The sequence below is a fragment of the Merops nubicus genome, unplaced genomic scaffold, assembly GCF_000691845.1.
Source record: "Merops nubicus isolate BGI_N331 unplaced genomic scaffold, ASM69184v1 scaffold3634, whole genome shotgun sequence".
In the NCBI taxonomy this organism is placed as follows: domain Eukaryota; kingdom Metazoa; phylum Chordata; class Aves; order Coraciiformes; family Meropidae; genus Merops; species Merops nubicus.
Window position 1 is genome coordinate 37521 of NW_008602096.1, and position 21857 is coordinate 59377.

At 39.9% G+C, this 21857-nt stretch overlaps 1 protein-coding gene across 1 annotated transcript; it reads left to right on the forward strand.

Moving 5' to 3' along the window:
* Positions 1–12108: 12108 nt before the first annotated feature.
* Positions 12109–15335, forward strand: LOC103770934 (serine protease inhibitor 2.1-like). The gene is made up of 4 exons (XM_008938211.1): positions 12109–12754; positions 13251–13521; positions 14164–14311; positions 15144–15335. The coding sequence occupies exons 1-4, from the start codon at positions 12109–12111 to the stop codon at positions 15333–15335; spliced, it is 1257 nt and encodes a 418-aa protein (XP_008936459.1).
* Positions 15336–21857: the final 6522 nt, after the last annotated feature.

Genomic DNA, 21857 nt, shown 5'->3' on the forward strand with positions numbered 1-21857 from the left:
GGCTTTTACATACCTCTAGGCATGGGGACTCCACCATTTCCATGGGCAGCCTGTTCCAAGGCTTGACAGCCCTTCTCGTGAAGAAATTTTTTGTAATGCCCAGCCTACAACTCTCCTGGTGCAACTGCCGGCCTTTTCCTCTTGACCTATTGCTTGTTACTTGGGAGAAGAGACCGGCACCCAACTCTCTACAACTTCCTTTCAGCTAGTTGTAGAGAGCAACAAGGTCTCACCTGAGCCTCCTTTTCTGCTGGCTGAACAATCCCAGTTCCCTCAGACACTCCTCATCAGACTTGTGCTCTAGACCCTTCAGCGGATTCATTGCTCTTCTTTGGACATGCTCCAGCAACTCCATGTCTTTCTTGTAGCAAGGAGCTCAAAACTGAATGCAGGATGAGATGCAGCCCCACCTGGGCTGAGTACAGGGAACAATGACTTCCCCAGCCCTGCTGGCCACACGATTTCTGATACAAGCCAGGACGCTGTTGGCCCTCTTAGTGAGAGTGCTGTCAACCTCCTCATCTAGATAGTTGATAAAGATATTAATCAGAACTCGCCCCAGTACTGAGCCCAAGGGAACATCACTTGTGATGGGCTGCCAGCTGGATTTGACTCCATTCACCATGGCTCTTTGGGGCCAGCCAGCCAGGCAGCCAGATTTGTACCCAGCAAAGACTATGCCTTTCCAAGCCCTGACCTGCCCTTTTCTGCAGGAGAGTGCTGTGGGAAACAGTGTGAAGGGCTTTACTAAAGTCCAGGTAGAAGATATCCAAAGCCTTTCCCTCATCCACTACGCAGGTCACTTTGACATAGGAGGAAGTTAGGTTAGTCAAGCAGGACATGCCTTTCTCAAACCCATGCTGACTGGGCCTGATCGCCTGCTTGTCCTTCTACGTGTGCTGTGTGCTGGCACTCCAGATGATCTGCTTCATAACTTTCCCAGGCACTGAGGTCAGACTGGCAGGCTTATAGTTCCCCAGATCCTCCTTCTGGCCCTTCTTGTAAATGGGCATCACATTCGCTGGCTTCCAGGCAACTGAGACCTCTCCTGTTAGGCAGGATGGCTCGGCTGAGAAACGATGGAGAGTGGCTTGGTGAGAACTTATGCCAGCACCTTCAGTGCCCTTGTCTGGATACCATCCATGCCCATAGAATTGTGGGTGTCTTAGTGATGCAGCAGGTTGTTAACCATTTCTTCTCGGATTATGGGGTCTTCATTCTGCTCCTCATTCCCATCTTCCAGCTCAGGGGGCTAGGTACCCAGAGAACAACTGGTCTTACTATTAAAAACTGAGGCAAAGAAGACATTCCATACCTCAGCCTTTTCCTCATCCTTTGTCACTATATTTCCCCCTGCATCCAATAAAGAATACAGATTCTCCTAATCCCTCCTTTTGGTTGCTAACATACTTATAGAAACATTTTTTATTATCTTTTACCACAGCAGTCAGAATCCTTTATCAAAGGATTCTTTGAAAGAATTGATATATGTGTGGATTACAGTGATTTGATTGATATATGTTACCTAATTCAGAAAAAAGATGATCCCTCAATGAAGGATCTCAAAAAACCCCTAAACTGGTAGGGAGGGAACACCCCTTATATGGAATAAATTTAGGCATGTGTTGTTCAGAGAAAGAGGTCATGTAGGACTTCAGTGAATTGTGAGGTAACAAATTTCTCTGGTGGGCACACCTTCTTTATGGGTAAGGACCTCACAGTACTCAATGACTGGCTGATAAAATGTCAGAGGAAAATCACTGCCAATAAATACAAAACAAAGAATACAAGGAAAGAAGTCCCTGTTCTATATATGACATGGTGGTCTCAAGTTGGCTATTGCCACTTGGGATAGAGATTTTGAAGAGATGCTGGCCAGGTCACTGAATATGTCATCTCCTCATTGCTCAGTGCTGGGCAAAAAGGAAACCAAGGACTGGGAGATACAAAGAAAGGGAGAGAGAAAATATCTGCATGTCTCCATGCCACAGCATGTCCACACTGTGTGCAGCACTGGATACTGAACTAGATGAACATGCAGTCTAAGCTAAGGGTGGGCATTTTATATGGCTTATAGGATAACATTACCTGTACATATACTATCTATCTGTGAGCTCTGCTCAGAGCCAAAGCCTAAGTGTTTGTTTCCTTTTGCTATGCCTGTGGGTGCCGAGACAACAGTCTGGGGCTGGCAGTTAAGAGGACTTTTATTTCCTCAATTAACAGCAACACTTCTGTCAGCTCAGTGGTTCAGTAGGAGGTAACTAAAAATCAAAGCTGATTTATCATGACTCAGTAGTTTAGGAGCATTCATTATAAAAAAAAGGAGTGGTTTTTTTTTTGTTTTGTAGTTTACAAGGGCCTTCTAATCACTCCTTCTAATGACTGAAGTAGATGGATTTACATTTGTATGCCTATTTGCAGTTTTGGTCTTTTTACAATCATTGACCATACTTTTTACAATCACATGAATGCTTTGCTGTTTACCGATGCACCTTCACAAAGACTCTAACCAGATCTATCATATTTCTGATTTTATTCCTCTATAAAATATATATTTAACTTTTTTAATCGGGAATATCTCATTATTAGCGCATTTTCCCCATCAAATTCACAGCAAACGTTTCTGTCTAAAAATTATTTTTTAATGTTAATCAGCTCTCGGTATACCAGTTCTAAACTATTTTCCTCTACAGCTATGATCTTACAGTATAGGATAAATCTATTCTTAGTCAAAAAAGACAAATGGGAATAAAACTTTGAGTGGCATTGTTTAGGTCTCCTACAACAGATGCAGAAGTTTTTTCCATCCTGACTTGTAGAAATAAGTAATTTATCTTAACATTATTGTAAAAGAATTATTTTTTATGCAGTCAGTCTTTTTCTAAAATAGCCTTTACATAATGTCTTTAGTCCCATACTTGTATTATCTTAACATCCAATAAAATTACATTTTTTTTCCCAAGAGAAATTTCAAGATGCTGAATTTTATAAAGTTGTAACAAAAATTTAAATTCTTAGCAATTTTCTTGAAAATGGCTTTGAAATTTTCTTCCACTTTATTGGTAAATGGTAGAAAAGTTTATCACTTTATAGCACCTTATAAAATAAAAGTTAATGTGGAACATTTTCATAATTTCTTTTTGAATATGTTGACAAGGCCACCACATTCCTGAAAATGTTCTAATATCTCTGACTCTGCTTTCTCAAATGACAGTTGCTCCCTCAGACAAATTCCAGAAGCTTTTCTGAGTGGGACGATAAGGGTGAAAGGAAGAACTGGGGGGCTTGTACAGTCTAGCAAAGTTTCTCAAATGCAGAAAAAAGTTGAACATTTGTGAAGTAGTTTGTAATTAATACAACATTGAAGTTGTAGCTCAGTTATAAGCCTACTACCATCAAAGATGAAGTAGCAACCCCCAGCTTGAAGAATTTATGGAGTTCCTAGCTTTGGCTATGCACTGAGTTCCCACAGAGTAGCAGTAGAAATAACTGGTTTTAGAGTAAACTATGGAGGGAAATGTGCTTAGAACTTGCTGGCCAAAAAATGCCTCCTTTGGATACAGTGAATCCTCTTAGGCTTAATCCTGGCACTCAGCATTCTGTTTCTGGTGAGATCATAGCCACTGTGCTTCACAAATTACCTCAGGAGAGATCCCAATACTTCAGAGATCTCCGAAAGACCAGGGTTGTTAATGTCACCTGTGCTGTAATATTTGGGTGTTGAGTTTGAAGTTACAGTAATTATGAATGTGGAGGCGAATTAGAAAAACAAACGTGTTTGTTAAGAGATTAATTCAATCATCATTAGTATGAGAGCTGAAGCGTTCACAAAGGCTAGAGACCAGTTCAAACCGGTTTTCATAATCTCCACCCACCTAAGTTCTACCAAAGGCATTAATTTAAAAACATTGCATCATCAAGGAAAAAAAAAGACTCTCACTGGCTGATCAATGAACCTGAGAGCAGGACATCATCACCTAGAAGTTCCTGTGACCTGATTAACCTTTTTGCTCTCGATGGCTAAGCCCCATTCTTGCTGACCCCCGGAAAAGAATGTCAGAGCAGATATCAATATGTAGGAGCCAACACCAGACAGGTTATTGTCTAGTTTCAGGCAGGGAACTTTTGCTCTGTGCTGAAATAGTCACAATTCCAACAGTTTTCTGTTAAAACTAACAAGTTTGAGATGCTTATGTAATAGCTGGTTACATGGAAAAATGGCTTCTTCTACTTGTCTGCATGCTAATCTAGAGTACAATTTTTAAAAGCTATGCACAATTGGGCTAAATCTTCTTCTAGTATAGTTAAAAGCAGTGGTGGGAACAAAACTTAGCCTAATCTAATTCAACACAAAATTGAAACCTCCCTCACTTCTGTGTTTGATCCGTGGTGGACTCCTGTGTTTATACCCTCATTTTCAACAGAGCTGTTCTGTAGGAGTAGAGACAAGGAGTAATAAACAAGGTAAATTGCCTCTGTGGCTTGCAAGACCACTTTCTGGGCCCTTTCTTTGAGCATTAGCCAAAATCCATACTGTGTGCTTGGACAGCTGAGCTTCTGAGTCACAGAATCATGTCATTACTGTTTACTTCTCTTTGATCAGTCCTACTTGATCAGCTATGTGATTAAAGGTAGGCACTCAATTCGGTATCACTCAGGAGTACAGAGGAGGTAAAGGAAGCAATTCAGATGAGATGGTCCCAGATAGCAGGGTCAGTGGACCAAATGGGAAGGTGAAGAAGAACTTTTTAATGAAGGCTTTCAAAATAATGTTAGTTGCTTAAGTCTTGAATTACTCATTGGGATGGTTCTTGTTAACTCTATTTTCATGCTGTATAGACACACATTTATTACAATTTTAAGTGCTATACTGCTGTTGGAAACCCATAATTAATTGATTAATTTCTTTCTTTCTTTAATGCAAGAACATTATTAGGAAAGAAGGATGGGCCAGTAGTTACACAGCACTGGGCTGGGACATGGGAGTTTCTGCTTCCCTTCCCTGCTCAGTCACAGGTTCACTTTGTATAAACTTAGCTTCCTGTCTGCTTATAGCTAGCCGCTGAGGAGGATCATCCTTCCTCTCTTTGTTTAAACAGTCAAGGCAGGATTCAGGTGCCTTACCATAAGTAAATAGTAGGATTTTAAAAGCACAGCGCTGGACAGGCAGAAGATGAAGGTTCAGGTGAAACCATCCATGCTGACATGGTGCGTGGGCCAAACCAGAAGGTGAATAAAGACTTTTTAGTGAGCACAATGATCTTACCATTATCTGTTTTCCTGTACAAGATTCTTGTGTTGTAGGCACTAGCAACAGACATTTGCATTTTCTAGTCATGAAAGAAAAAATTATTGTAAAAGGATTGGCTTGGGCAATGTCCTGTGACGCATGTAGATTATTAATACTCTTCTTGCAATTTACTTGCCGTTTATTTGTGTTTAATTACCTCTCCCCATGCTGTAAGGTACCTAGGCAGCTAACACCTCTTGGATGCAAGTACCTAAACACAGCAGGAAAGAAAACACTTTCTGTAAAGTCTGGAGGACTTCTTATGGAAGCCTGCAGCTGAGGAACATTTCCAATTTAACTCTGAAGCTGTATAAAGGTGCATCCTGCAGACCACAGATTTTCAAATTGTGTATCGCTGTTACTATGAGAGGTGCCATGGTATTAAACTGAGAAAAAATGATCCTGTCTTCATTAAACTTCATTAATTAATTGAAATTATTTTCACACTATCTTATCTCTATGAGGGAGTTAGGTGTGTGATTTTTACCCTACAGATGAGAAAACTGAAGGCAATAAGACAGTGTTAGTGATGTTACCAAGTTTAAAGCTGAGCTGTTCAACAAAGCTAATAATCTATCCTAAATTTTCAACGCCCTGGTTCGCTCACCAGGCAGTCCATCCCATCCTGAAGTCATTGCAGTATGCTGAAAAGTATTTGGGCAATGGAAAATATTATTGGAGATCTTTACAGTCAGTAAGATTGCAACATGGTCATTTTGTTAACTATTTGGGGGTTAGAAGGAAATGAAATACATACTATTCTTTCATAAGACCTCTGCTGGAAATCATTCAATTATGAAAAACTCAGAAAGCGATTTTGTTACTGGTATTAGTATTACAGAAACACTCAAGTGTGAAAAGGAACTCCACAGTGAATCTATTACAAACAGAAATAATGAAAAACAGGCCCTCTTTTGAAAGATTCTGGGGTCTAACTAAAGGTTTCTAATGTTAGAGCAACCTGCCTACTCTCCTGCCCCTTTTTCAGGAGGGCTTGTCTGCCACAGGTCCTGTGTCATATCTACCAAACTGAAGCAGCAGTAGGAGGTTTGTTTGTTACTGGTGCACCACACAATGTAATACACATGCTACATTTTAGTAGGTAATTTGTAGCTGGCATTGATTTTCCAACAGAAAAAGGGTGATGAGTTTTAATTAGTGGCCAATGCCATTGGTATAGTACACGTTTTTAAAATTCTAGTCCTTACTCTCTACTTACTTCATACATATTATTAGTGATGCTAATTCAAATGAAAAACAGCTCTGTGAGCAGAACTTCCCCATCCTCATGAATGGTCTCATCATTACATACAGACTGTATTTCATCCCCATTTCACATTCCCTTTCTAAACTAATAAATTTTACCTTCCTGGTGATAGAGGAGATTCTCAGGAGAGGAGATTCTCCAGAAATAGTGAGAGCATGGCATGACCACTGTGTGCAGGTTGGGCCTTTTTTCTTCATTATATGCCTCATCCAGACTAGAAGAACTATAGTTCAACAGACACACATACATCTTCAATCTTAACAATTTTCCCTGCCCTCTGACTACCTAGTCCTTCCAAAAGGTGATTAAATAACTAAAAACTATCAGGGGGAAGGGAAAGGAGGGCAATGTCCATTTCTTTCTTAATTCCATACTTGATTTCCTTCATATTGCTGCTGTATCAACCTATTTGTGGTCTCTGTACTTTGCACTTACAAATCCTTATGTTACCTATGATATAATACGTCTATAGGGATAAAGATTTTTTGATATTTGAATTAACCTGCCTGTCTGTGAGCTGTAATCCCAGAACAGCTATTATTGCCAAGTTGACACAAACCCTGTGATTTAAAGGCCTGAGGTGTAGAAGCTGGACAAGTTAAATGATTATGTTGTCATTGAATATACCAGTCGTTGTTTATTTAAAGTCTCTTAAACCTTCAGAATAATTTATTATAACAAAACAAAATGGTAGGAAGATGTGTTCAAGATGTTGGTAAACACATAAAATATTATATGGAACCGTTTCTTCTAAAAAAGTGAAAATGTGAATTGAAGTGTGACAACCTACAAGAAGTACACAGCAGTAACACAGACTTGGGTAATGTAGACTGTTGCGGTTTTAATTATCAGAAGGAATAAACCACATATGTTTGATTGTTTCACTGTTCTGGACTTTTATTCCTGTTAAAAGCACATAGTAAAGAAGCAAGATGTAGTTCAACAGGTGAATGATCAGTATGAATCTGGTTGATGTGGTTTCATGACATAGTTTTAGAGTTGAAACTGTGGTCAGGAGAGACGTGGGACTGTAAATGGCTCATGGCAGTGCGTGGTCCAGCTGGCATGGGTGCATCTGTTCATTGTTTCAGTTTAAAGCTGGCGTAGCACACTATTGCTGCCACTACAATGCTAGGGAAATGCCTCGTTAACATGTAGCTTAACATTGTTAAAGCCAAATAGTAATTACAAGGCCTCACAATTGAAAAAGAAAACAAGAGGCTTATGACCATTTTGCAATACAGTTCATCCTTGACCACCATGACCTGTCATTCACCTAGGCTTTGATGAACAAAATAATCTGTGACCTTTTACAGACAGAATTTGAAGTAACAAGTGAAAAGGAAAGGGAAAAAAACAAAGAGGAAAACGAAGGCGAGTTTCAAGACAAGGCTTATCTATGTTCTGTCTCCATGTTTGCCTATGTTTGCAATGACAAAATTACTCTTGTGAGTAAACAAGTACAAGGGAAAAAGAATCATCACAAACGGGGAAACAATGCTCAGTCATGATCTTTCTTGTTAACTGGAAAAATTCAGGCAGCTTGATCCACTAGCATTCTATCCCTATTGGAAAAAGTTAATGGAAGTAAACAGTACTTTTAATCATTCCAACAATTTAAATTTGTGTGTGAGGGACAAGTAGAGGTGGGTGTGCACATGCAGTATGTGCATGTGTAGGAACAGAGAAAACAGCTTGCTAGTCGTATTCCTATCATCTACCCCAAGCAAATACTCAGAATTACACAGAACCGAGAGATCTGAAGGGACCACATCAGTCAGCGCAGGGAACCCATCAGGGGAATGTCTGCCATATATCCTCACATGGCGGGCAATTATAGTCAGCTTGAGAAGGTACAGGCAATCAGTTCAGAGTCCGTACTCAGCCTGAGGATCAGGAGGAAGTCTAGTCAGACTTTGGAAGAGCACTGAGCTGCTGTGACCTGTGGCTGTCAGCTCCATGTGTGCGCTTCAGCACAGCACAGGACATCTGTCTTCTGGTACCAAGAGTTAACACCTGTTTCCAGTGGCTTCAGGGACAAACTCCTGGTTTCCAGAAGGGTCCTAATTGCACAATGTTTGCACTAAGCTCCTCCACATGCTCAGAGACAACAAAGAGAAAGTCACAGCTACTGTCCAAATGGCTGAAGACTGTCAGTTCCATTGGCCGAATTGTGGGCATGATCCTCAGAAATTCTATTTCATCAATATTTGTTCTGTTTCATCTTTTTTCTTCATTTGGCTCTAATTTTTAACATGTCTGTTTAATGTTTAATGGTGGAAATTACGCAGCAGGTGACGTAGCAGTACAAGTAGTTGTGGAGAACAGCCTGGTCAGCTGAATGCATCAGGACCTCTGGTTTTGTAAGTACTGCACATGCGTTTTTTTCTCAGAGATTTGCAAATAAGGCTTTCTGCAGTTGATGCAGTTTTCGTGTTAGGTTAATTTCATTTTTCTGCTTGTGACTTGGTTGTGTGTGGAGGTTGCAATGAAATATTAATCAAGTAAACATGCAAATGGACAAGTGGGACCTGCTGTTCTGTTGGATATGCTTAGCCTGAAATAAAATAACCTTTGAAATCACGGGGACTTATTAAGTAGTTGTTAAAACAGAATACTGATGAAAACACATTTTAGATTGGCAATACCCTTCACACAGACTCAAAACTAGCATAATCCCACTAGTGACTGAAGAACCAGATCTAATGGATAAACTCTTCCGGTGACAATGTTTAAAACAATCATTGAATTGCTAAGGCCAGGCTCTCTAATTAGGACTAAGGTGAGTGTAGGGGGCGGGTGGAAGGCCACAATTTAAATTTAATTACCCCTTTTATTCCTATAGACAAACTAATATCTGATTTGGTAGAGAATGATTTTCTAAATTTCTAATTTGCATATTTAAATACAACCTAGATTTAATATAGCCTTCCAGTTTCTTCAGCTTTGAAATGGTAAAAAAAAACAAAAACAAATATATTTGTAGCTGAAATTTTCTAATTTCAAAATGCTGAAATTAATATGATTAACACCTCTAATGGGCAAAGTATGCAGGGAAAACTTGATGACCATATCAAGTGTTTTCCGGCTTCTGGTCAAAGTACTATAATATTTCTGTAGAGAGCTATGATACTAAGGTAAGTTTTTTAACTGATCTGTTGTAGAAATTTTAAAAAGCCATTCCTAATACAAACTTACTGCAGAAAAACTATACTCTGTGCTTCAAAAATTCTTTGAAATTCAGACTAAGCTCTGTTTGGACCCAGGAACTGGTCATGGACTGACAAAAATTATCCTCTTTTTCAATTAAGGGTGCAATATCTAAAATAACTAAAGAAGAACGATCTGTGATATATTAAAGGGCAAATACTTTTGAAATGCCCTCTGTACTACATGATTGCTTTATTTGTCTGCAGTAAATACAGGTTGTTTTGTTTGAGGTTGTTGTTTGTTTGTTGTTTTGTTTGTTTTGTTTTGTTTGGGTTTTTTTTTGACTAGTAGGAAACCTTTTGATTTAAGAAAATTAAAATTTAACACTACCACTTCTTACTGCAGGTCACTGCAGTAGTCACCACCTGCTTTTGGATATGCTCAACATATTCATGTCTTAGCAAATATGAGAACATACAGCTAGTGTATACATTTGCTTTAAAACTAAGATCACCATACAAGTGACAAAATAAAGCAACTGGTTAATCAAGAACCCTGGAACTTTGTCTGCCATCAGAAACTCTATTTAAATCTTGTTTAGAGAGTAGATACAGTCATTTTTCACATCTGGGAACGAATAAAGGATCAAGAGAAGTTCAACTTGCTGGGACATGGGAAAATGCATTCCTGGAAGAGAAGGATACAAACAGGCTGTGCTCACTGGAAACTAGAAAAGGAGCCATAACAGTAGAAAAGTTCTAGAAATATTTTCACATAGAAGCTGTGAGGGCAATAAGCATTTCATAGAGAGCTTGTTATGTTTCTGAAGAGGATTTAGATGACATACCTGCTCAGAATAGGAGGGAACGGAATTCAGTTAACTGGACTTGTTTCCAGCTCCTACGGAGGGCACGAGGCTCACGTGAAGTATGTTGTCAGTATTAGGAGAACGAGCATAACAAAAAAACTTGTAATCTCCAAGAGGATTAATGAGTGTCCTTTTATTTCCAAGTGGAATCTGTGCATCTCTTCTCCTCTTGGACTCAGGTCCTTCTTGTGTCTCTAGAGGGAGCTAGATATCCTTCACAGGTTAGCCCCTGGTAAGGAGCAAGCCACCATTTAACAAGTTACAAACACTGGTTGCATCCCCACCTTCAAGGGAAAGGAGATTCCCTTCATTCCAAACATGCACTTCATCATCTAGCACAAATCCATCTGTCTTTATGCCCACTCCTGAGAGCTCTGCTGCCATGGCAGAGTGCTACAGGCTTTTGCTTTGAATTTTGCCTTGAAGGTTATGTAGATGACATTCATCCATCACTTATCTGCTGTGACCAATGACTGGCCATGTGAGTACGTAACTGTGAAGCAGTGAGTTTAACAAACACCGGATAGTCCATGAAAGCTGTCTGTCTGTGTGCTCTTGCCCTGATGAAAGTGAGGGAATCTACTTCATTTCCAGTGAGAACTGAGACGCCTCACATTTCCTCACATTTCCCAAACTGCATTTCACAGACAGACTGGTTTGGGTGGGAAGGGACCTTTCAAGGACATCTAGTCCAACCCCCTGCACTGAGCAGGGACATCTGCAACTAGAGCAGGTTGCTCAGAGCCCCGGCCAACCTCCCCTGGAATGGTTCCAGGGATGGGGCAGCGACCACCTCTTGGTGCAACCCGGGCCAGGGACTCACCACCCTCAGCATCAAACATTTCTTACTTCTTAGTATAAATCTCCCTCTTTTAGTTTAAACCCATCACCCCTTGTCCTGTTCCTGCATGGACAGTACCCCTGAAGGTGCTGCAGTGAGTTTCCTCTGCAGACTGTGACAGCCTTGGAGGACACAGTGTCCAAGGTGGCGGCCATCATCTCAGCATCACTCGGGGTGGTGGCCAGGCAAAGTGAAGACACACTGCCACTGTGCCCCTCCACACAGCACAGCACAAGGGCCCTGGGCTGTTTAGAGAGGTACTGTGGAGTATTTGACATCTCTGAAGCCCATACCCTGTCTTATACCTCAAGGTAACTTGTTTAGATGTGCCCTATAGGAGACAATGAACCAGGGAAGACAATGTCATTGTTAATAAAGATTATTATGGACTTTGGCTCTATACTTTCATTGTCAATGAATAAGAGTATTGCTTTTTCAGGGCAGCTACAATGGAACATTACGGTTTTATAATGCCTGACATTTAAATTTATAATTTCTTGAATTTATTAATGACATGTGACATTGTGTCCATGGGCACTTTAAATATCCTATGTGAATTAGATCTTTACAGTTGCACTATATCATACTTATGATAACAAACTATTCATTATTTCTTACTGCCAAGATCATCTTTGTCATCTGCTCATCTAATGACTGTTTATTTTGTGACAGAATAATTTGAAAAGAAGATGAAGTCTCTCCTGTGCCTGTGTTTACTCCTTGCTGTTCTTTGTGCCATAACCCATTGCCACCATGAAGACATTTGCCATGAAGCCACTAATACCAATTTGCACGATGGAACAGAAAATTTATTAACACATAACTGTGAGAAGAAAGGCTCTAACTATGCAGATTTTGTATTTAGATTTTATAAGCAGGCTGTATCAAAAGAAGCTGATAAAAATGTTTTCTTTTCTCCCATGAGCATCTCCACTGCATTTGCTGTCCTGGCTGTTGGTGCTAAGTCAACTACCCTGTCTCAGATTTTTGAAGGACTGGGCTTTGACAACCTGACTGAGACTCGCATACATGATATACATGAAAGTTTTCATAAAATTTTAGCAGTACTGAACTGCACTGATGTTAACATCACATTAAACATAGGGAATGCCCTTTTTACAGCTATTGGGTATGAACCACAGGAGACATTTTTACAAAATACAAGACAATTTTATGATGCAGATTTTTTTTCTAATGATTTCCATAAACCAGAAGAAGCTAAGAAGCAAATCAATAAATACATAGAGGAGAAAACCAAGGGAAAAATTCCTGAATTAATCAGTCATCTTGATTCAAGAACTATACTGGTTCTTGTTAACTACATTTATTTTAAAGGTAAGATGTTTAACATAATTTTCCAATAGATGATTTTGATTTAAAAAGAAATTGTAGGGAACTCTTAATGGTTTATTAGCAATGTAACTATTTAAGAAAGAGCCAACCTGTGCAGGACTTTCGAAGTAAAGATTAGATCTGGTCAAAATCAGGGTATCTGATTGTTGAGAAATACCAATTTCTTGATTTTTGTGGACAGAGAAGTCCCACTCTAGTGAACTGTCTCATAGTCATGCAACTTTGCAGGTCTGAGGGTATAATGACTAAAAACATTTCCAAGACCTCTATGCTGACTCTACTTGTCAGTCAAACATAGAGGACTGACATCCTTGCACTTCCAGGAGGTTGAAGTGATCAAGTGATCACTAAATCAAGCGATCCTCTTCTCTCATAAACAGCCCTCCAGTATCCTAACATTTGAGTCAGTCTGATTTATATCAGCCATTTTTTATTCTCTTCACATGTCTGAATGCAATATCTTCTGTTCCCCCATTAGCTGCCTGGAAAAAGTCTTTTGATCCTTTGCATACACACGAGGATGTTTTTTTTGTGAACACAAACACATCTGTCAGAGTCAACATGATGCGGCGTGACAGCATCTATGAGAGTTACTATGACGATGATCTCTCTTGTGAGGTGATAGAGCTGCCCTACCAGGGCACTGCACGAGCATTGTTCATTCTGCCTGATGATGGAAAGATGAAGCAAGTGGAAGATGCCCTCTCCAAGGAAACTGTTTGCAAATGGGAAAACAAACTTGAGTCCAGGTAACTCTAGGTAGCTGGATTACTGTCTCTGAGGAAAAACCATTATTTTTAAAAGGAAGCATTAGTTTCAGATTGCCTCCTCTTGGGTATAATGTCCTGATTTCATAAAGTACAGCTTTAAGTGATTCTGAAGATGAGTCAGAGCAGACTGTAATCAACAACCCATGGCAGGCTCTCTGACCCGACAGAAGGGACCACAGCATTGTAACAACCGCCTCAAGACTTGCTTGTTTGCCCTTTGGCTACCACACTTTTTCATAGTGCTAACATAGCTCATCTGCTTCACGGTGTCTTAGACTTTATCCTCATTCTCCTTTCTTTTAGAATTTCCACAGCTGGTCTGCTTACTCTCTGTAGCACTCTAGCCACAAAACTCTTTGAGATGTGTGTGTAGCACTGGGATGAAAGAGTGGCAGTGAAGAAACTGGTTTCTTTTTCCAAAGTCAAAGAGAGAATGTAGGTACAGGAGGATGATGTATTTTTCTGAATGACAAAATTGATCAGGGAATACAAATGCTGCCATTAACCAAATTAGCAATCAAAAGAATGCATTCAAATGTCACTGAATTGCATACTATCCAGCCTGCTGGCTGAAACAAGGCTGCAATGCTTCACTGCTGTTTTGTTTTCTTTGTTCAACAGGATGTTGGACCTGCAGTTACCAAAGCTTTCTATCAGTGCATCTTATGATGTTAAAAACCTGTTCATAGAAATGGGCATTACTGAATTATTCTCTAGCAATGCAGATCTGTCTGGAATTAGTGGCAGCCGTGATCTTCAGGTTTCAGAAGTAAGTGAACAGACCGAGCTGGGGATGAAGTGATGTTTAGTTACTCTGATCAATTATATCCAGGGCTTTTAAAGACTTGCTTTCTCTCCTTGTCCTACTGAAGTTATAAGTAAAAATCATAACGACATGTAGGGGCTTGCTTAGTAATTGTGTTTTTATACAGAGAGGGTCTCTGCTGTCCCGTCTTTGTATTATTTTAATATTTCTATTAAAAGGCTGAATATTAAGGACATGGAAAAGTTGGACAAGATTTTAAATTATTTGTTGGCACTGGATTATAATATTTTTACATGAGATTGTGTCAAGTAAACAATAAATTAGGAGTATATTATGGTTTTTGGGTTGATCAGTAGATAATTTGTAAATATTCTCAGTTTCTGTGAAACTTCTAGTTTGCAGTGGCAGAATTTCACCACATCAGTTTAAGCTACAACTTAGTGTGGCAAAGATGACAAATACTGCCCCACTATTAGCCTTTAGAAAGCACTCTTCCATTAGCCTTGGAGTAACAGAGAAAGTCTTGCTAGTGGAAGTCCAAACCATCTAAGAAAATAAACCAGCTAGTGCATGGACTGTTATAACCCCTCTGCTCAGCGCTGGTGAGGCTGCATTTAAAGTGTGTCTATTTTCACTTTTGGCCCTTCCTGTTCAGTTCTGACATGGGAAACAGTCCTGTTGTAGGCTATTGGAGATCTACCATGCAATAAAATTTAGTCCAGTGGACATGATCGCTGCTTTTTCCTCCTAAATATTCCATAAAAGGAGAGTTTATCTTCACCCCTTGCTTGCTGTCCCATATATAAATAAAAGCGTTTGCTCCTTTTCTCCTCAGGCAATTCACAAGGCCCTGCTGGAAGTTGATGAGGCTGGAACTGAGGCTGCAGGAGCCACAGCCATAATCATTAACAGAGCTCACCATCCTGTTACCATCAAATTCAACAGGCCCTTCCTTATACTGATTTATGACAAAGAAACCAGCACCACACTTTTCATGGGGAAAATTGTTGATCCTACTAAGAAGTAATTGCTGAGTTATTTGGCATACTGGTTTTTGTCATCAGTTCACATATGTGGGCTAGTTAGTGCCACTACCCTCTGATTGGGGGATATCTGGAAGTGAATGAGGAATTTCCTTTTCCAATTAATAAGAAAAAAAAATTGCAAAAAATACACCAACTGACAGTTTTTAACTGTCCCCCAGCTGAGTAATCCAAGTTAATGCATTTTCTAAATTTTCCTTGGAAAATTTTTTGAAAGTCTGTTGTTATTTTTACAAGTGAATTTTCTCTGCTAAGTGATTTTGTCTGGACTGCTTTCAGTTCTGGGTTACTCATAAAACGCATTATCTCAAGAGGTTGAAAGTCCTTTGGAATTCTATTATATCTTCTCCAGGACTTGCTGATGATCAGTATGCACCTGAGTTCCTCCCTACAGAGTCCTTTCTTCCTTACACAGCTCTTTGCTGCCTGGTCCATTGTAGTTCACCCTCAATCAATCTGTTATCTCTCCAATGTTCTCAACCTTTGGCTACATTGTCTTAAAAAACATTGACAAAAAAAAAAGAGAAAATTCCTAAGACAGTAGACTTTGAGAGACAGAGATATTAGGCATAAGCTGTCAAAGAACTGTCATATGACACTCGTCTATGAATTATTGCTATGACTAATGAATAAAATAAACATTGCCATTTAAATGCATCACTTAAGGACTGACTCCAGTCTCTTGCTGTCATTCTATAAATCTCTTAAAATCAAAAAAATTCAGTTGCTTTTATTAACATAGCAGGATGTCGGTAAAATACGTTTTAAAGGCTGTTAAATTAGTCAAACTTTTCTCATATGGAGGTGGTTATTCTTTCATTCTCTTCTTATTTTCCTACTTGGGTAAAACCTGTTTTCAGGACACCTATTGATTACTCTTGGTGTTGTGGGTCTGCAGATTACCCAGTCTTACTGCAGTGGGGAACTGGGATACTGCTCAGGCTTGCTGAACTCTATAGTAAACCCTTTATCACACAGCTGATGCCTCAATGAAAGGCTGACTCCTGCTTTACCAGCTGCTCTCTGACTGCACTGTTTTGACTCTTGCCATTCCATATTTACCCCGGATAAATTTTTTGCAAATGGGGTTTAGTCACTCTCCGTGGGAAGATGATGCACCTGAATGTACATTGCTCATTTCATCAGTGGTCCTGGCAATGTGCTGCGAGCACTGCGATGGCGATGCAAGCCCCAGATGAACAAAGAAGCTCCCTAGCCCTGACATCAATCTGTCCCTCTGACCTGTTCTCCCAGAGTTGGTCCACCCTTCACAGAGGTGCTTTATTGAGATCCAGCAGTGTTTGTAGCATGGTTTTGGTTTATGGGGGGCTGTGCTTCTGACTCACAGAGACTTGGAGATTGCTGAGTCACATGAGTCCCTTTGCTCCAAGCACAAAGAACTCAGTGGAAGCTCTGAGCTGTTACTTCTGCTGGGGCGAGATGTCATCACTCTGCACTAGGAGATACTACACCTCTGTGCAAAGCAACAGCTTTTACAGAGTTGAGATCAGCGATAACATGCTGTGCTGTGAGGCAGCCTGCTGTGTGGTGGCTGTACAAACTCAACAAAATCTGGGAGCAGCTCCAGGGAGATCCCACACCAATAAATCTGTGCACTGGTACTGATTAGAAGGTAGGATGGTGAGATTTTTATCAGAGTGGGCTGGTGGAAAAACAGGTTCTCTGCCTATTGCTAAAGCGGGTGATATTAGGGAAAATCTCACAGTTGCTAGGACAGAGCAGAGGCTTTGAGAAATAACACATGGATCAACCTCCTGCCTCATATGCTTCCCAGGCCTTTGGTTTTGAAAGTGGAGGCATGGAACTGCAGCAAGAGAGCAGTACTTGGAATTTTCACACTGGAACGTGAGGAGTGGCTGCTCCTGGAAAAAGTATCAAACAAGGCATGTTTGAATGCTGGATGGTCTTGAGAAGTATCTATCAAGATGTGATCACCACCGTTTTCCTCTAGTTGAGGAACTTTATACTCCAGGCCAGCAGGCTAGCCTGAACTGTGGCAGAGACCTGGATTGAGAAGAGGGGTCATCCCAAATCACTCTAGAAGAGAAGGATATGTGGAAGACGGGAAATAAATTAGTCTTGTGCCATACACAGGCAGAAGGCACAAAAATGCCTGTAGTTCACAATATGGAGATCCACAGAGCCATGGAACTGAATGTATCTGTTGGATACTTCTCTCAGCAGAGTCCTAATGATGTTCTTTAGGAACCAGATAACTCTGCAAAGTTTCTGTGGAAAGAGGGGACATTTTGCCCTAATTGCAAGCAAATCTCATTGAGTTGATCTGACTTCATTTGCCCTTGCTGCTTTTGTCTGTCTAAGCATGAAGAGGAATGTTCCCCATCACACTTTATCTAGTTATATTAACAGAAGACAAGGAAAGGAAGGATTCTGATAGGCATAAGCTAAAATTTTCATTTAGGGACTGTGTATTTGTTCCACCTATGGGAAACATATATTTTATTATGTCATTCATTCAACTGAAGGTAAAATTATTAACACAGACCACATGGAAGATGCTGTGCTGAAGGAAGATGTTTGAAAGGACAAAAATAACAAAGAAAAAGATAATTCACTAACTGCTCTAGTTGCTGTAAGAATTTTGGTTGCAGCCAGGAAAGAATCTCAAAGCAAAAGAAAACATTTGTGCACAGAGGAGGTGAAAGATATGATGAGAAGTGGGTAGTAAAAATGTATAAGCATGGAAAAAAGAGCTTATGCCTAGACCTTGTTTAGGGATGCTGTTCACACAGATGCACATTCTTTAGCTATCAAAAAAGCCACACCATACCTCATATATTCAAGGGACAGATACCGGAATGTACAACTTGAATTTCTTTTCTGTTTCTGTATCTTCTGTCTTTCAAGTCTGAGTTCTATCCCTCTAGTAAATCTTATGGTTGAAATATTAAGACATTTAGGGTCCCAGCTGCCCCAGCCAGAGATTACTACCTCATGCTCACACCTGTCATTGTGCTGTGTATCAGCCTGGACGTATTCGCAGTCGCCAAGGGTGTCTGAGAAGAGGCATCAAATAGAGGCAAATATTCTCCATCACTTCTAGTCACTTCTAGGTTGGGAGGGTGCAGCAGTCATGACAGAAAAGACATGTGAGTACAGCCTTGATACCGAAGTGTCTTGTGGAGGCATGTTAGTGCAAACCATTGGTGGAAACAGGATTGAGCTGACTTGCCAGAATATGAGCTGCAGAGACTAAAGGCAACCATACAGTTTCTTCTTTTGCCTCCACTGAGAGTGGGAAGACAATTATTGCATGACATCATCTTGGTGACCTGTCAGAATCAAAATCTTTGACTTCACAGCGTCAAAGATTGTTTAAGAAAAGGGACATGAGCAATGAAATCATATAATAAATGTCAGTTTACTGAATATTGAATTCAGCTACCTAGCTGGTCTGCTTTCTACTTTTTCACTGTGACAAACAATATTAACCCATTAAATAATAACAAATAATAACACTTTGCAAAGTTTAGCCCTAATACGTTCTGTCTGGCTAGGGGAGCAAAAAACTTCAAATATAATTAAAAAAATATCTACATAAGGGATTTTCTTAGTGCTCATTTAAGGCCATGTCTGCAACAAAAAGATAAATAATGTAAGGCATTAATTTAAATTTAAACAGTAATGCCAAGAGGTTTCTCTGTGTAGAAAACTCTCTTCCAAAATGAGAACTTTTATTCTCTTGTGAATTTATCACTCTAAAAGTTGTCTGCATAAGAAGGGTCCCTTCACACCAAGAGGAAAAGGTTTGTAAGGCAAATTCTGCTAGTAAAATGTTACAATTTCAATATACCAGTTATGAGTAGTAAGATCCCTGCAAGAAGCCAAGCTTTTAGTGTGATTCTGCTACTCTACTTTCTGCAGGTAGAACTGTAAGTATGGGTTCTGGGGATTATAGGAAAAGGAGCCCTGTGCCACCATCTTCTGGCAAAATCAAGGAATGGACAGGTTGAATTCTGTCTCATTTTGAAACCAGAAAGAACAGTAGCTTTCTGGCTTGCTGTTACTATGTCAGTGAGGATTTTGATTTTCTTGTTAAATTTTAGCTGCAGGATTGGTGAAATGCTGCAGTTGAACTGACTGCTGTGACTCGGGAGTAAAGGTTTAGTATTATGGTAGGTAGCTCATATACAGACCAACTCCATAGTAGGGAAGAAGACAAACTAAATACTAGAAATTACTGGGAAAGAAAAAAAGAGCAAATCAGTTGGAACACTGTGCCACTGTCTAAATCTCTGGATTATCCACATGTGGGTTACAGCATGTAATTCTGATCCTATAATAACAGAAAGGATGAGAACTGCAAAATCTTTAGAATAAGGTGGTAAGGTTAATCAAAGGTCTGGAACAGCTCCTGTTTGAGGTGACAGATCTTCAGTCTGGAAAAGAGAGAATTCAGAGTGCATAAAGAAGGCAAAAATTATTTGTGCCATAGATCAGGTGTATAGAGACAATGTTCACCATCACCACATCTAATGTTAGAGCTACAGACCATCACATGAAGCATGTAGCAGCCAGGTTCAAAGCCAATAGAAAGAGGTGGTTCTACACAAAGCAGACAGTGTATATGGAGTGTCACATTGCAGGGTGATCCTGCAACCCCAAAGGTGTACCAGCCCAGTACTTGTTCCTCATCTGTTCCTAACACAGACAAATTCCAGGTGATAAATATGGCATTTTTAAGGGCACGTCTTCATTCACAATGCAGCCTAGTAACCATAAGCTTGCTGGGTAGATATTCAATATTTATTTTTTCGATTTCATGTACTGTCTCTTCTAGACTTCACAAGAGTAACTACTGATAAGGAGCCCTTCTTTATGGGAGTCTGGATAACTGGTGAAGTGAGAAAGGGCAAGATTTGGATGTGAAGGCAGGGCATCTGTTTGGGAGTGGACAGCCCATGGGGAAAGGTCTGGGGAAAAGAACTTGTAGAAGAGAGCTCAGGCATTCCTCCACTCTATGCAGCTTTTAATGGAGTGTAGATTTTATTTAGTTAGTTTTACTACAGGGAAGAAGGGACTGATTTTTGTCTTTAAGAAGCTGTGAGGAAGATGGAGGGTAAAGGAACTTGAACTTGTTCCTCATGCATGTTCTTCTGCTGCTCCTCTGCACAACAGACCTGGGCTGAGAGCACTTTCTGGGAAGAGTGTTCAGCTCCAGCCCAAGGAGACTGAATAAAAGTGCTTGAGCTTTCAGCCACCTCTTGCACTGCCAACCTCAGGCTTTCTTACTGAGGGAAGATATGAGCTAAAATACCATAGGAGAGGTCAGGAAAGACCTGTGTGTACTGAGGTGCAGTGGACAGGCTCCCTAATGTGGGCTGCAGAAAGCAATGTGTTGCATCCTTCTTCCTTTACATAGGCACTTGTCCAAGATAAATCTAAGTTATACACAGGTGCCTTCTATCTTAGAAGCGTATTTCTGCATGGGCAAAGTTAATGTTTATGTTATCTATCCATAACTGTAGCTTTTGTACTGAGTATAAAGCAGTGGAAACAGGTCAGCTGCATTTCTTGGGTAAGCAAACCACTTTCAGTCCAAAGCATACAATTAACAACGGGTCAAAGATGCACCATTTCATCATTTTCCTGTTCCGTAATCCACTGTTCACGCTTGGAAAACTCTTCCTAAAGTGCTTCTGCAGGACACTAGATTCAGGTTCAGTCTCTCACTTATAAACAGAGAATAATCTAGGTTTGAAGGACTGCTGGACTGCCCTGTTCCAGATCCATTACATATGGAGGTACAGCCTTTGTGCTTTACCAAGGTAGATTCTAGATTGTGATGCTTCCCAGTCACTATTAGCTCATCTAAATAAATGCCTTTAAAGTCCCACACTTTTACATAGACTTGCTGGATTTTCTAACTGAATATTCACTCAAACCAATTTTATCATGGCAGTTTTATTTGATAACTAAAGTTTAGATTCAGGAAATTTAGATTAGATTTAGAAATTTATTTCAGAAAATTTATTTTAGGAAATTTATATCAAATTTAGATTCAAAAATTTATTTTTAAAGTTCTTTCCTTCGACATTACCTATTAATGACACAATCTCAGCTGAAATATATGATGAGCTGGAACATTCAGTCTGGTTATAAAATGCTATAGAACAGTTTTAGTGTTTACTAAACCATCCTTCATGCAGCTTGTACTGCCAAACCTCTCACTACACCAAGTGTTGGACTGTCAACAACCTCTTCCTGGAGAGAATGTAATAGAAAAGCTAATGATGATAAAAATGGAGATACGGCATTATTAAAAGAGAATATATAACAAATTGATTTATTTTTTAGTAAATATAAGGATGATGAGAATGTTCATGATAGCTAGTGAGAAATGGAGTCACATGGACTGTGAAAGCTGAGAAGTGTGACTCTCATAACCTCAAATGCAAAGGAAATAAAACAACCAGCTTGTAAACACTTGCTTTCTCTTGACTAGCCTCCATAATGTTGCAGCT